This window comes from Sus scrofa, chromosome 18 (assembly GCF_054392235.1).
Source record: "Sus scrofa isolate SSC_HxYL_T2T_F1_AM1 chromosome 18, Sscrofa_HxYL_maternal_Yorkshire_Landrace_v2.0, whole genome shotgun sequence".
Lineage (NCBI taxonomy): Eukaryota > Metazoa > Chordata > Mammalia > Artiodactyla > Suidae > Sus > Sus scrofa.
This window is the reverse complement of record NC_139400.1, coordinates 40,292,111-40,307,500: the sequence shown is the minus strand read 5'-3', so window position 1 is coordinate 40,307,500 and position 15,390 is coordinate 40,292,111. Positions and strand designations below refer to the sequence as shown.

The 15,390-nt window shown below is 35.8% G+C and overlaps 1 protein-coding gene across 41 annotated transcripts in view; it reads left to right on the top strand.

Annotated features, from left to right (window-relative positions):
* FOXP2 (forkhead box P2) overlaps positions 1 to 15,390 on the top strand; it is a 549,648-nt gene that overhangs the window by 479,485 nt on the left and 54,773 nt on the right. For 19 of the 41 annotated variants that reach the window (XR_014833058.1, XR_014833057.1, XR_014833059.1 and 16 more), the window contains 3 exon segments: positions 5,357 to 5,494; positions 6,887 to 7,078; positions 8,615 to 8,783. Coding sequence is in view for 38 of the 41 variants with exons in the window: in XM_085004682.1 (XP_084860808.1) it covers positions 5,357 to 5,494; positions 6,887 to 7,078; positions 8,615 to 8,783 (499 nt within the window). In the remaining 3 variants the exon portion in view is untranslated. 41 annotated transcript variants of the gene reach the window in all.

The window sequence follows — 15,390 nt, the reverse complement described above, 5'->3', positions numbered from 1 at the left end:
CTTCTTTCCAATGATTTTAGGAGCCTAATGAACAATGGTGCAGATTTGTTTGAATATGAATGTGCAGTGGGATGGAGTTTGACCTTCAGCTGTGATTTCAGTTCGTCAGGATTAGTCAAGCTAGGCGATCAAGACTGCTAATGCATAATGATTTATAAAATGAAAAATGTGTAGTGACCATGCAAATGTTTCAGCTAATCAAAGAGAGGAACTTTAGCTTTGAGAAGAAAGAAAAACAAGGGCATGTCAAGGCCTAAACCAAAGATGTATGTAAAATAATCTGAGCAGCTTGATTAGCCAGAGTGAGATTAGAAGTTGCATTTTTGGCCTTTAAACATATGGTGTAGCGTATTATATATCACCTCTCCATAATCTCTACAACAACATGCCTATACGAACAGCCTCATTTTCGCCAACAGTACAAAGAAAAGACTGTAGTCTCTTCTGAAATATTTGTGTATAACTAAGAGAGAGATCAAGTTGGACCAACTCTACTTTCCAAAACAGGAAATGCTCTGCTTTATCAAAGTGATGAAATGGATGTTAAATTAAAACGGGTGTCTTAAACTATAGTAGAAACTAAAGAGTGATGAATCATGATGAAGGGGATTATCAGGGTCTATGACTGGACTGTGCTTTTCTTTCTGTTGTTTCTGTCACACTATTTCCCTGCTGCTAAAAGATTGCATTAAACAGCAATATGCACTGTCCATCCCAGATCTCTTTAAATACTCCTGTTCAGTACTTGATGAAAAGCTTACAAATACCACTCAATTCATTGTCAGTTCTTTTTAATACCATAAAACCAGGAAGCTTTTGAAAGGCTATTGTTATGATACACATTATACATGTAACCAGGGCTTGAATTTGGACCAAGGCTGGCAATGCAATACAATAGCTTCTTATGTTAAAATAAACTGTAGATATAGATAGTCTGGAGAGGAAAGAAGTGAACAGAGAAAAATTTATCAAAGAATGTACAATCACATATTTCCTATCAATAGTCTGTTAAAATAGAAGCAGATACTATAATATGAAAACCAATTTTGCATGTATTATACAAATAGTTAATCCTAATAGAGTTACTTTTTAATTTTTTTGTGAGTACCAGGGCCTGGAGATCAGGACATTTTTTTTAATATTCAAATTTTAAGCAAAGAATAAAGGGACCTATGAACAAGTATTTGGCAGACCATGTTAATAAGGACAGAGTGTTTTCCACTATAAATCTCATCCACAGGTTGTGACTATTTTTTTCAGTTCACATTTAGTGAAGAAAAAATTGGGCTGACACTGTGCTAAGAACCCTTCCAATCACCCACACATAATTGGGATGTTTAATTAAGTGACATGCTTAATATGCAAACCCAATGCATTCAGAAATGCTCTAGCTGAAGTAGATTGTAAGAAGACAGTTTGCTTATTATAGCAAATTGAATTTTGGTCCATTTTCATAACTCTTACTCTAGGCATGAAGGGAGGCATGATCTTTGCATTGTTTCTTGATGATTTTTGACCCTTTTCATGAGGTACACTTAAAAGTTTAAGGTAAACATATATTTCAGCTTTTACCATTCTGATTCATTTTTAGGGTTGCACCCGCAGCATATGGAGGTCCCCAGGCTAGGGGTCCAATCAGAGCTGCAGCCGCCAGCCTACGCCACAGCCACAACAACGCCAGATCTAAGATGCATCTGCCATCTACACCACAGCTCATGGCAATGCCGAATCTGTAACCCACTGAGCGAGGCCAGGGATCAAACCCACAACCTCATGGTTCCTGGTCAGATTTGTTTCTGCTGCACCACAACGGGAACTCCCTCATGTTTCATAAATTTTCCTCTCTCAGAATACATAACCCTATCTTTATGCACATTTACCCAGTATTTCATGGTGCAAATAGCTACACATCAAGTTTGTGCTAAATTCACCTAATGAGGAAATAAATAAGGATAAATGAAAGTCTTATTTGGAGCATCACCATGGGGAATTCTGTCAGTATAGTAAAGACCAAGAAAGGAAAAAAAGAGAACTCACCCAACCAAAGTTGACTACATTTCCTTTCTTCACTCTTAAAGATTTTCATTGATAGACCAGTTTTCACTGGGACACTCATTTAAAATCAGTTATTCCTTTTTATTTCACTTGGTAGCTGTATAATTATTCTGTTTTCTTAGACCCAACCAGACTTTTCTTTGGCCTTTTCACCAGAGAATATCTGAGATAAATTCTCCTTCCCTTCCTCTGTTGCACATCTAAATTGTGTTTCCTCTTTTGAATATTTGCTTGAATAAAAGTATATATCTAATGGAAAATACTTCCTTAAGCTTAACACCTAATTCACTAAGGTATTTTATTTTGGAAAATTATCCACAGGCCTTCAAATTTGATGCTAATTTTGCCTGTCTAAATGTCAATAAAGTAGCATAATCTTTGAAAAAATTTTAATGTCCTCAGTAAACCTCTGTCCCTCTTTATCACTGAATTCCTAGAGTAGCGTGGGGCAGTAACAAAGGTGATAAAGGAGGAATAAAGGAAATGTATCACTTAAAATGATTCACTTACAAATAGAGGTCTGCATTTTGAAAATTATTAATTTCTAAATAAGACAAGTGGAGCAGTCTACATATAACATATAACTGACATTAGGAAAAAATAATTTTTCATTTATTAAAATTTTTAAATTCTTAGTAGCCTTAAATGTTTCCTTTTGGATAAGCTTATGTATATGGATTTAGAAATGATAGTATTATCTTATTTGTAGTGTTAGAAATCCCTCAGAAACGCACTTGTATTATATATATTTGTGTTTAAGTTTGTGTTTTGTGCATATTTTATGGAAGTAGAGTGTTCAGTTAGTTGGCTTCTTTTTCTACACATCCTCATATCTGCATGTGGTCAGTGTTAGATGGCAGTTTCCTGGAGGGTAGGCCAGAATCTGCTTAAAATGTGCAGAATATCACATTCACGTGATCCCTACAACTTTAGGATGACAATGATATGATGGAGAATTTTCATGTCAAAACTTCTAAATGTAAGGAAAATACATAATATTTTAAGAGTGAAAAATAATTCATTTAACCATGGTAAAGGGGCTAATGAACTTCAACGAAAGCAAAAGTAGAAGACTTGCTTAATTTCACTTATATTCCAAATCATTCATAATAGTTGCATTTATATAAGGTGAAAGCTGACTGTAAATTTTCAGTGTATTATTGCATGTCTCCATTCATAAAACTTTTCTTACAAAGTGTGTTCATTATCTATACAAATGAAGTACTTTTACTTGTAGATAAATAATTGAGTGAAAACACTCTATATGCTAAAAAGAGGTAAGAGGCTATTAAATGAGAGAAGTGCGGTGAGTTTCTTATCACATCTTTCTAGAAGTTAGTTAACTATAATATGTGAATAGCTGTCTATATAGGTGTAATCCGGCTACCTACTTGTTTATCCATTTATCTGGATTGGCAGCTTTTTAAAGTTTGGCATATCTGTCCTTCTCTTCCTTCATTTCATTTGATCCCTTGTTATTTGGAGATAGTATGAGGTAAATGACTAATAGAAGAAAAGGCACTTTTGTAGATAGGTAAATTTTTTTCAAACTGCTTGTTCGAACCATTCTTTTTGTTTATCAGAGAATAATTAAGTAAACTGACCATTAAATTTTTTAAACAATCGAGCACTTGGGCAACCCACTGAGTCAATTAATTTTACAGATTCCATGTCAGAATGCCTTCTATCATGATACATTCAAATATAGTCATCTATAGGTATGTCTATATGTTCTAAATAAGTCCAAAAGTATTTTCAGACTTACTTGAATTCCTTTCTGTTATTCTGTGATTCTTTTCCTTTGTGTTGCAAAGTTAGATCTAGTTAATCAATATACCAAGATAGGAAGGAATAAAAAATACTCTTTCTTAGTATTAAATATGAAGGGGGGTTGTTTTGGAGGGAGAGGAATTAATACACCCTAAATTCCTTTTATTTTTCTTCTTTGTTTTCATTAGTAATTTTTCCTTTCTTTATGACATAAAGTGCCAAACTCAAAGAGTTTGAACTGTGTTTAAAATGACTATCAAGATAAATTGTGAACCATGTCTACTTATCTTTTTTTCTGTTTTCACAGATGCGTCCCAAGAATTTGTTCAAAACCGGTGTTTATATAAATACTTGCTTTTATTTACAGTAAAAGTGAATTGTTTTTTCTAGGAAAGAAAGTGATTGCTTTTTTAAAGGTTGCAAACTTGGCAGGTTGACAAGTTGTCTGATTACTTGCTGGTTAATACAAGCAATGCCTTCAGATAGTGTGACTGCCATTGAACTGAGCAGATACCTTGGGCTTCTATGCAAGGAGCCTTCCTGTTCTCCCCTTTTGCCAACCTTTTCCTGTCTGTCCAGAGCCTTTCTCTCTTTCTCTTGGACATTCTCCCTGGCTTTCCTTACTTTGTATTTTCCTTGCTGCTTCTTTCTTGTCTGTTTCTTTCTCTCCCTCCTTATTTCTTTCTCTTTTTGAATCTTTAATTTCCAGAACTTTGAAAAGAAAAGAAATATTTTAAGTAAAATATTTTAAGTTTTTTTCAGTTTAATGAATCATCGTTGAATTATCTTTTTTCCAGACTTCCCAATATGGTTAGTTAGCTTGAAATAAGAAAATATTCAAAGGAGAAATTGAATATGAAGCCTAAGATTCCTTCCTTGACAGGACCTATCTATATGGCTGTTTTCTGGAGATACATAAGTAAATAAATAAATCTGCTGTGTAAGTTACTATGTGTACTCATGTAGTAATATGTATTACTGTATGCATTTTTCTAGGACTGTCTGTGTTATATGTATTAAACTTTGAAAATGATGTCTAGATTTTATGGTTATGTACAGTGTACATACATTCTTTTTACTAGCTTTGATAACAGATGTTTAAATGTATATTTTCCAGTTGTTTAATCTTTATTATATCTTAATCATATCTGTAACCCATTTCAAAAGGCTTTTCATTTGCAGCCCTGTGACAGTGATGCCATGATCATTATGAAGTATTGAGAAAAATGACATGTAATTGTTTATTTCTAAACAATTTCTGTGCTAGTCAAAGCAGCCCATCTTAGCATAATACATAAGAGGTGTGGAACATAAAGGTGTGATCTGATTAAATCCGATGCCTCTAGAAAGCCAGTATCAAAATACTGTGGTACCTTAATATCATTATTAGATAGTTAAATCATATAGCAAATAGTCTGTAAAAATGATCAGCAATCATTGCTAAAGAATGTGTTCGGGATGCCATGTAGCTGAGAAGCAGGTTAGCAGACATTTGGTAATGCCCACCCTTTCTCCTTCTGGCTCTGTCAAGGTGCCTGTGTCAGTGGCCATGATGACTCCCCAGGTGATCACCCCTCAGCAGATGCAGCAGATCCTTCAGCAGCAAGTCCTGTCTCCTCAGCAGCTTCAAGCCCTTCTCCAGCAGCAGCAGGCAGTCATGCTGCAGCAGGTAATGTGGGTTACCTGCTTTGGTGTGCTAGCGAGGCACAGAAGGTGTTCACCCGTATTGACAGTTCCCCGGGCACGTATGACAATTTCTCCTCTGCTGGCAAGGACAGCCTGTCAGCATGCTAGAACATAAACATAGCTTTTTTTTTTTTTTTGGTCTTTTTTGTCTTTATAGGGCTGCACCCACGGTATATAGAGGTTTCCAGGCTAGGGGTCCAATGGGAGCTGTAGCTGCCAGCCTACACCACAGCCACAGCAACGTGGGATCCGAGCCACATCTGCGATCTACACCACAGCTCACAGCAACGCCGGATCCTTAACCCACTGAGCAAGGCCGGGGATCCAACCCACACCCTCATGGTTCCTAGTCAGACTCATTAACCAATGAGCCACGATGGGAACTCCGTATAAATGTAGCATTTTGATTGCAGAACTGTATAGGAAAATTTAGATCCCTTAGTCTTTTTAAATTCATTAACATCTAGAGTAAGAGCCAAAGAGGTGTCATTTTCACATGAGATAAATCAATATTTAAATATTCAAATGCTAGGTGCACTGGATTTGTAGACTTGCCAAAAAAATGCAGATAATTGTTGCTTTTAAAATTCCTAACCCTTCAGCACTCCTTTTAGTTCACACGAGTACAAAATTGGAACTGGTCATTTTGTTACAACAAGGAAAGTAACTTCCCGAATTTTATTGGAAATTTAATAATAGAAGTATCTACTTATTAGAACAAAGCTGGGCAACTGAGCTGCCAATTCATGAGAATTATCTTTTTTAAATAGCAAAACTAAGGTTTCTAACATGTACGTTATTGGAGCCTCGAGTGTATATAAGGTAGACGTTATGTTATAGACTTACTTCATAGAGAAAACAATGTGCTTTACCCAAATTCTTAGAGATTTAATTACTTTCCTGTGTTCTACAATAATGACCACAGGCCAGTTGCTTATACTTCTAAATCTGACGTTCTTCTTTACATCTGATGGATTATGATTTTTTTTTTCTCAGTGAGAACTGGACAACCTGATTTTATGTAACTCTATAGTTGGTTTTTATAAATGGTAGACTTTAACTTATTTTTATCTGCTGTTGGGACTGTAGATATAGTAATTTAGCGTATTTATTTGTATCTGACCCTTTAGAATACAGATTTCCTATACCCTTTTGTTTAGGATGTTTTGGATTCTGGACTGGAAAGTTTCAGAGATGCCTTGGGGGGAAAAATGTATGTAGAGCTGTCTCCTGAAATCCAGTGCACGTATTTATTGTTGTTCTTATGAGGTGAATCTTAATGGAGACTACCATGTGCCAGTCTAGAAGAGTTTAGGAGTTTTATAATCCATGCAACTTTTGCCTTTATTTATTAAAGTCAAAATGGTTTATTCAGCAACAACTACAAGAGTTTTACAAGAAACAGCAAGAGCAGTTACATCTTCAGCTTTTGCAGCAGCAGCAACAGCAGCAGCAGCAGCAGCAGCAACAGCAACAGCAGCAGCAGCAGCAACAGCAGCAGCAGCAACAACAGCAGCAGCAACAACAGCAGCAGCAACAGCAGCATCCTGGAAAGCAAGCAAAAGAGGTAGGACCCAGCCGGCTCAGTGACTTTGCGGAGGAACGTAAGGTTGGGAAGGGCGCTGTGAGGCCAGGGCAGTCTTAGATCTTCCTATCACCAGGCTCTTGCTGTCAAAGATGCATTATTATACATTTGTGTTGAGCTTAATAACAGTGACAGTAGAACTCTCCTGCTCTCCTTTTTTGTAGCATGGGACTTGAGAGTTACAATCCAATGCTGCTGTCGTCTAATGTTCACTAATGAATCACAGTGTACAAAGAGCAAGCTGTGTGGTGGACAAAGTACTGATTATCTTGTATTCACCGAGAATCTAAGTTGGTGAGGGAACCTTATTTTTCTCAGTGGTGCAGCTCAGAGAACATGCATGCAAATTTAGCCTATTGTTGGGGGTGGGTGGGGGGGAACCCGGGGAGAATCTGGTTGAGCACAGATTTCAAAGTCACAGGCCCCTGATTAATGAACTGCTACCGTAGGTTTGGAGTGGCGAGTAGAAAGTTCCAGTTTGATATGCTCATAAATCAAACTGACAAGCTGGCTTCTCAGGCCTAGCTTGCACTTGTCAGCAAACTGCATCAAATATAAACATAATACAAACAAAACATGTTGAAGTAGTTAAATTGATCAGCAGGTATCAGAGCCGTTGTCTTCAAGCTGCCCATTATGCAAACGTACAGGAAACAGTTTTGACCCCCTGAGGCTTTGTTTCTGTTTGGATTTGTGAATAGAATTTCAGACAGCCATCAACTACAGAATAGAAATTGCTCCCTTATTTCTCCGGAGGCTTTGGGCAATCCACATGACTTGCTCCATTATGCAGTCTGTTTTCCAGTGAGCGCATCAAAAGTTTCTCTTTTCCCCAAACTAAAAAGGAAAGGTCTTCCACAGCGGCTTGTCTCTCTCTGAAGTGTGACTGCCTCCTCAGACCCTCCCGAGTCCAAAGAACTCTGGTTTGTCTTGTAATGCCTCACAAAATTGGAACTTATACTTTGCCTTATAATAAGGGCACTTTTTTCTGGTCTTGAACATAATGCTGCCTTTAATGTATTCCGGTAAGAGAGGAGAGGAGGAGAGAGTGCTAACAGGCCTGTCCTGTGCAGGCTCCATCCCAGTTTACTAATAGATCACTAGAGACCACAGTCAGGGACTTCTGCACATCAAACTTATTCAATTGAAAAAAAAAAAAGAAGTGTGTTGAAGTTGACTGTTTCTGTAAAGTGTTATTCTTTTAGTCTAGGTAAATTCATTATCATCTGTGATAAGCCATTTTTGTTTAAAGTCGAGACCTTGGCTACACCCTTTCTCTAGACCTTGTTCCATCCTTGTTCAATGCAAGTTCCTTGGTTCTCTGCTGCTGTGTTAATATTTGAAAGAAAGGCAACCGAAAATCCAGAACTTGCTCCCATTCTACCCTTGGACTTTGACCATGGGATGACCATTCACAAACGCCCCGGGGCAGTGAAAGGAGGGAGCATTTCTCTGTCTGAGAGCTTTTGCGCAGGCCACCTTCTCTGCTGTTTACTGGGTTGGGTTTTCTGGCACCAGCAGCAGCAGCAGCAGCAGCAGTTGGCAGCCCAGCAGCTTGTCTTCCAGCAGCAGCTTCTCCAGATGCAACAACTCCAGCAGCAGCAACATCTGCTCAGCCTTCAGCGGCAGGGACTCATCTCCATCCCACCTGGCCAGGCGGCACTTCCCGTCCAATCGCTGCCTCAAGGTACATACGAAACACAGCACATACTTCATTTCTAAGCTTGCACCTTCTACCACTGCATGGCCTATCTACCTGAGACATTGAGAAGATTTTGTTTTTATGCCCCTCATGTTTATTATTAAAACATGGTTGTTAACATGATTGCATGGCCCATTTTCTTGAGACTGAAGAAATTTTACTACATACTGCGTTTTAAGTGTGTAGTAAAACTGCTTTCAAGTGTTGTGTTAGATATTAAATGTGTACTTATTCATCTTATGAAAGAAGATTTATAAGGGCAGCAAAATTCAAGCTGTTGAATATACACTAAAGATCTACAGGGAATTGAATGAGCAGGAAAGCGAACAACACTCCATTTGACATGAGTGAGCTGATAGGAGTTTTGGTGGACAACTGATAAGAAAGATAGACGTTCCTAATCTTCACTGAAACCCCTATGTATAAAAGGGAAGCTTTGTCTATTTCTACAGAGCATATTCCAAATTATGCTTTGGGGAACTGGGGACCCTATATCATAACTCATGGAACCGTATGATGCTATTTTCTCTAAAATAATATTGTATATGCATGTACTGTATTGTGAAGTTTAGCTTCAAAAAGCTGTCTGTTGTAGGAGTTCCTGCTGTGGCACAGTGGCTTACGAATCTGACTGCAAGGGCTTGGGTTGTTGCAGAGATGCAGGTTTAATCCCCCGCCCATACAGCGGGTTAAGGATCTTTTCTGCAGCCATGGCAAAGATCACAACTGTGGTTCGGGTTCAGTCCATGGTTCGGGTTCAGACCCTGGCCCGGGAATTTCCATATGCCACGGGGGGGGGGGGGCGCATAAAAAAAACTGTCAATTGTATACTTGTTTTTCTGATAAGAAAATTTTGGATGTACTTTGATAATTCAATAAGACAGTTGTATATATATCCATCATTTAAATCTTTTGTGAAATGGAAGGAGTTCTAAGTTAAAAAAAGTCAAGAGAATGGTGAACAAAATGGTTCTCTGTATGCTAAAATCCTTGATACAGGTAAAAGTCATATATCTCTAAATGTTATCAAAGCTTATTCTAATTCACATTTAGATTTTGTTGGAACAAATTTTAATCAAGTTACTTAAAATTAGTTAAAATGAACTTACAGGGTACATTGCAGTAGTACTTGCTGGTCATTTTTCTTACTCTTTTGGATGAACTGAAGAAACTCAAGAACAATAAAATATACAGAAATTATAATTAGGCAGATAAAAGACAGTCTTTGAAATGCATATACTTATTGGTTTTGGTACATAAAATTAGAAACATCAACATCGTGGTAAACGTTTTTCTCTTTATTTATCAAATTACTATTTCCATGGCTTATTTTTCCCAGGACTTCTCTTCTACTTGACTTGAGATCCTCTAATCCACTTGATTGAATCACTCCTAGGAACTCAAGAAGGATAAAGTTTAAATAGTGAAAGAAAAATAAGACAGGAAACTCACTTTTCTGTGTCATTCCAAAAAGAATTGAAATAAACCATAGTATCACCATAGCAATGAATGTTCTATTCACAAATAATTGTTCTTTGGAAAAATAAATACAACTTGAGGACAAAGGATGAAATAAGTTTAAAAAAATAAGGAATTTATAAATTAATATAAACATGGATTTTTTGGTAGAAACTATAAAATTTGGTAGAAGCAATAAATTTATGTCATTAATTTTTCAAATAAAATTCAAATAAAGTCTGTATTTAGGATCTGTTTTTTCTCTCCTCAATAGAGAAACATGATTTTATTTGAGTAAAACCATTCAAACAAACATTTCAAGAAAGTTTAAGATGGATGTTCATAGAAACACAGTGTAACATCTCTGAAATATATTTGTTAAACTACATTCTTCCAAAATAATCATACAAATATCTTGCAAACAAGGAAGCTTATTATGCTTTAACCATTCCGATAGTTTCAAATGACTTTTTTTCTTATTTCTGAGCATTCTTTTGATGGAATTATCTCTCTTTTTCTTCCATTTTTTTCCCTTCCAGTTTTATTGAGATGTAATTGACTTGCAGCACCGTGTAAGTTTAGGGTGAACAGCATAGTGATCTGACGTACATCCATCATGAAATAATTGACCTACCACACTGTGTTAGTTCTTGATGCTGTACAACATAGCGACTCACTATTTTTCTACCCTACATACTGATCACTCTTTCTTTTGTTTTGCATTCTCCATCAGATAAAGGAGAGATAATGTCTGGAATGGAGAACACTGAGGAAAAGGAAGTAAATCTGAAAAGATATTTGGGTTGCAGCAGAAAATATATGTATGTTAAATAAAAAGATAGAAGTCATCATCATGTTTCAACTATTTAGACGAATGTGTGAAAAGTGCTGTTGTGGAGACCCATCAGCCAAACACAGTTGCAGTGTGTCAGATAAACCAGCTCCTGTAAGGGAACACACTAAGTTCATAGTACTGTTCTGGAATCTTAGTGTTAGGACAGGAGAAAGTAAATAAGTAATTGTTAGGTAATATAAGCCCTGAATCATTTATGCCTTAGTTAACTGGTTATTTCAGACAAAGATGTTTTAAATACTTTTATTATCTGTTTCTCTGTTCACTTTGCATTAGGTTTTTGATTGGTTGATTGATTAGCCACAAGTAATAGCCATATGAATACCAAGTAGGACTAATATGCAGTGATGATGTTCGCATTATATCTTTAAAAATATCCTGCTCTGTAGCACTGGGAATTATGTGTAGTCACTTATGATGGAGCATGATAATGTGAGGGAAGAAAAATATGTACATATTTGTGTAACTGGGTCACCATGCTGTACAGTGGGAAAAAAAAAATTGTATTGGGGAAATAACAATTTAAATAAATAAATAAATAAATAAGATTAAAACTTTTTAACTGTATAAAAATATGTACATAAGAATCAGATATAAGTAACCATAGTTATAATTTTGATAAGAGTAGAAGATTACAGACATTTTTCTCTATATTGCAAAATGATGTGATATTGTATTATATCATGTTAAAATAAGGTATTTTAAATACTAAGCATTTAAAGTCATCATGAGCGTTACTATAATATTGGATTTTAATGTAAATTAGGCAATGAAATTACAATCTCTAAGTGTGTATATATATATATATATAAAGAGAGAGAGAGAGTATAGGTATGCAGAAGTCAAATAAAAAAGGATGGATCTTGAAATCCATCTCAAACAAAAATACCTATTATAAAGCTATTCAATACATAGTGTATTTTATATATCAAATAGTAATTATTTAGTGACTCATTTTCAATGTCTACATGCTGAAAAAGAGGAAATTATTTTGACATGCACTTTAAACTTTGATATGTTTTTGACATAAGATGGAAGTCAGTATATCCCAGTGTGTAATCTATTCACAGGTTTAGCATTACTACAGGGACTAAGTTAGATGAATAGAGAGATCAATAGATATATAGATAGATACATACATACATACTCACACATACATACACATATGTATTTCATTCAGCTTTAAAAACACATTTTTGAATTTATAGGAGTTATCTAAAATAAACATTTTTGTTGCCAAGACCAAAGAGAATGCTAGATCTAACCAGCAATTGCTATTTTGAACGAACACCTTGTAGAACTAAATGAGCTTGGAGTCAGAGAACTGCTGAATAATAAAGAAAATGATATCTATTGAAGAAACGTATAATAATATCCTTTATGCTGAGTGAGGACTGTGCCGAAGTTTGTCTTTGACATCGGTATTCAGCCAAGATCAGAATTTGACTTGGACTTCAGGCTCTGCTTATGGAAATCTAAGTAGCCAAATGCCTACTTCACCATCACTTCTGACATCCTTGATGTTTTTGCTTAATCTGTGATCATGGGTTTACACAGAGCATATATCAAATCAGGGTAACAGCAACAGCGCTATGAACAATGTATGCCATGCTGAATAATTGTTGCCACCTTAGTATTCTCTCTTAAATACCAGTGAATCTTCTATTTGTAACTTGGAAGCAAAATCTCCTTTGGGGCTTTACATGCTGAAACTCCTATCAGTGAGCTAAAGCTTAAATGTACATTTATTATTATGGGAATGAAATTTTGCAAAGTTACCTGTGAATGCTGTTAATTTCATGTATAAAAACTAGCTTAGGAATAATTAAATGTGTAGGGAAATATTAAAGATATGTTGAGATAGTTTTTGAGAAAATGTAAATGATGTAGGGAGATGGAGATTAAATTACATCATAATTCTAATTGGCTAATTGTTTAGTATACTAACACGCATATATTAAAATGGAATTAACTCCATTTAGGCTATGTGTCTTTTTAAAAAGTTCTATTTGTCAATTCTTTATATGTTGGGGGACACTTAAAAGGAAAATATCAATTTTGTCGAAGTAAAAATGTCATGATCAATAAAACTGAGAAATCATTGTTTTTGTAATAGATATCCAGCTGTAAAACTGCAACCTGTAAAGAATTTGACAGTAAAAATCATGTAGGAATTTTTTATATCAGACGTATTTCTGTACCCCAGAAGTTCATATTTTGGTAGACAAATAGCTAATTTTCCTTCCTGTAATTCAGAATTTGAACAAAATGTGTATTTGGTACACCTCTGAAAATAATATGTTAGGTTTGGCACATTGTAAATGAACACGTGGGTCTCTGAAGGATAGCCCAGAAACTGGAATAATGGTTGCCACTGGAGAGGAATATTGGAGACCCAGAGGTCAGGACTGGTACGGAAATTTAACTTTGTAATGCATATTATTCTCTGTGATTCAATTATTTCGGCCATGTGTATATACTAGTTTTTCAAAATGTAAAATTTTAAATGAGGAGTAAAAACTAATGATAATACTTCAATAATTCAAGTTATTGACTATCAAAATGGTTTAATAAAACAATTGCCAAAATTCACTTGTATAACTCTTAAGTATAAATAACACTAGAAAATAAGCAGAGCACTATTAAATAAGTTAATTAAAATTCACAGTAGACTTACTTTTTATCATAATATATTAAAATTATTTAGTTAAAATTAATTACTAGACAAAATAAAAGAACATGGGAAAAAAATCTTATTTGTGAGTGTGCAGAATCTGCTCGTGTAATTATTACCAATAAGTGAAGCCACTGAAATTTTTAAACCTTGTTTGCCCTAAGGATGTATACTCTAGATATGAATTATCAAATTTTCATTAATTCTTAGCACAGTGCTTGGTACCCAGTAGTTACTCTCCAACTCTGACTCCAGGATTAAAGAATTATTATTAAACTTCTTTATCTCTGGTATTATATGCAATTTGATTAGGAATTCATCTTTTTGATCTTTCAACTCTGGGAAAAACAAATCTTTTAAGGCTTATTTATCATCCTGACAGTGATTGAGAACAAGCCCAAGTCATCATTTATAGGAGAACCAAGTTTCTCAATTTTGGGTGGGCATGAAATTTTTAAATTACATACTTACAAAACTTTTGGGCAGAAATATTGTATTTGTATATCCTTGAAATAGGTTTTTGAAGAAAGCCAAGTAATTTGCACTTAGAGTTTTAAGTTGAGGAGTTCCCATTGTGGGACTAATTAAGCAACCATAGGAAATGGGAGCATGTGAACTTGTAGGCAGGTGGCCAAGGATGGAGTCCTGGGAAGGGGATATGTGGGGAATGACCTGAAAATGTGAGGGAGGTCTGTTACCTACTAGCTCTTTAGCAAGTTGAGCACCTTTCTGTGCCTTACTGTCCTCATCTCTAAAGGGAAAATAATTATTGTTACAATAACAATAGGAATAGTGGTTTGGGCATTACATTATCATGTAGGAAGCATTTGGAAAAGTGACTGGCATATGAGAAGCACTATAAAGTATCTGGTAAACAGAACAAAAACCTGAGAGAGGAGTAAGTTGAGATCAAAAGGGCTGTGGTATAAACAGGAGCTTAGTTTTGCACATGTAAGATTTGAGGCTCTGTTAGGGTTACGCGGAGCTACCAGATAGGCAGCTTTCAATTCAAGGAAGGAACTAGGGATGGAGATGACTTGATGAATCCTGAGCCTATACTTGGTTTTTAAAAACCAAAATGAGGATTTCCCATTGTGGCTTAGCGGCAACGAATCTGACAAGCATCCCTGAGGACGCAGGTTCAATCCCTAGCCTCGCTCAGTGGGCTAAGGATCTGGTGTTTTCATGAGCTGGGGTGTAGGTCGCAGACGTGGCTTGGATCTGGCGTTGCTGTAGCTGCCAGCTACAGCTCCGATTCAGCCCCTAGCCTGGGAACCTCCATATGTTGCAGGTGTAGCCCTCAAAAGACTAAATAAATAAATAAATTCTGAAATGAAATAGTGTAATTGTAAAAGTAATTTGTTGACTTATTTTTTTCCTTCAAATGTATTTGCCGAACACTGAGTTAGAAAAAGAGACTCAAGTTCTCTTTGTTACTAGAATCTTAGAACTGTTTTACTTGCTAACATAAGTCATATGTCTCCAAGATCAAGACCACAGGCCTCTGAAATCTCTTAGATTAACAGTGTTTAGAAGAGTAGCCCTCCATGGAACACAGTCTGGGAAATGCTGAATTTGTTACATTGATGACTAAAAAAGTAAATTGT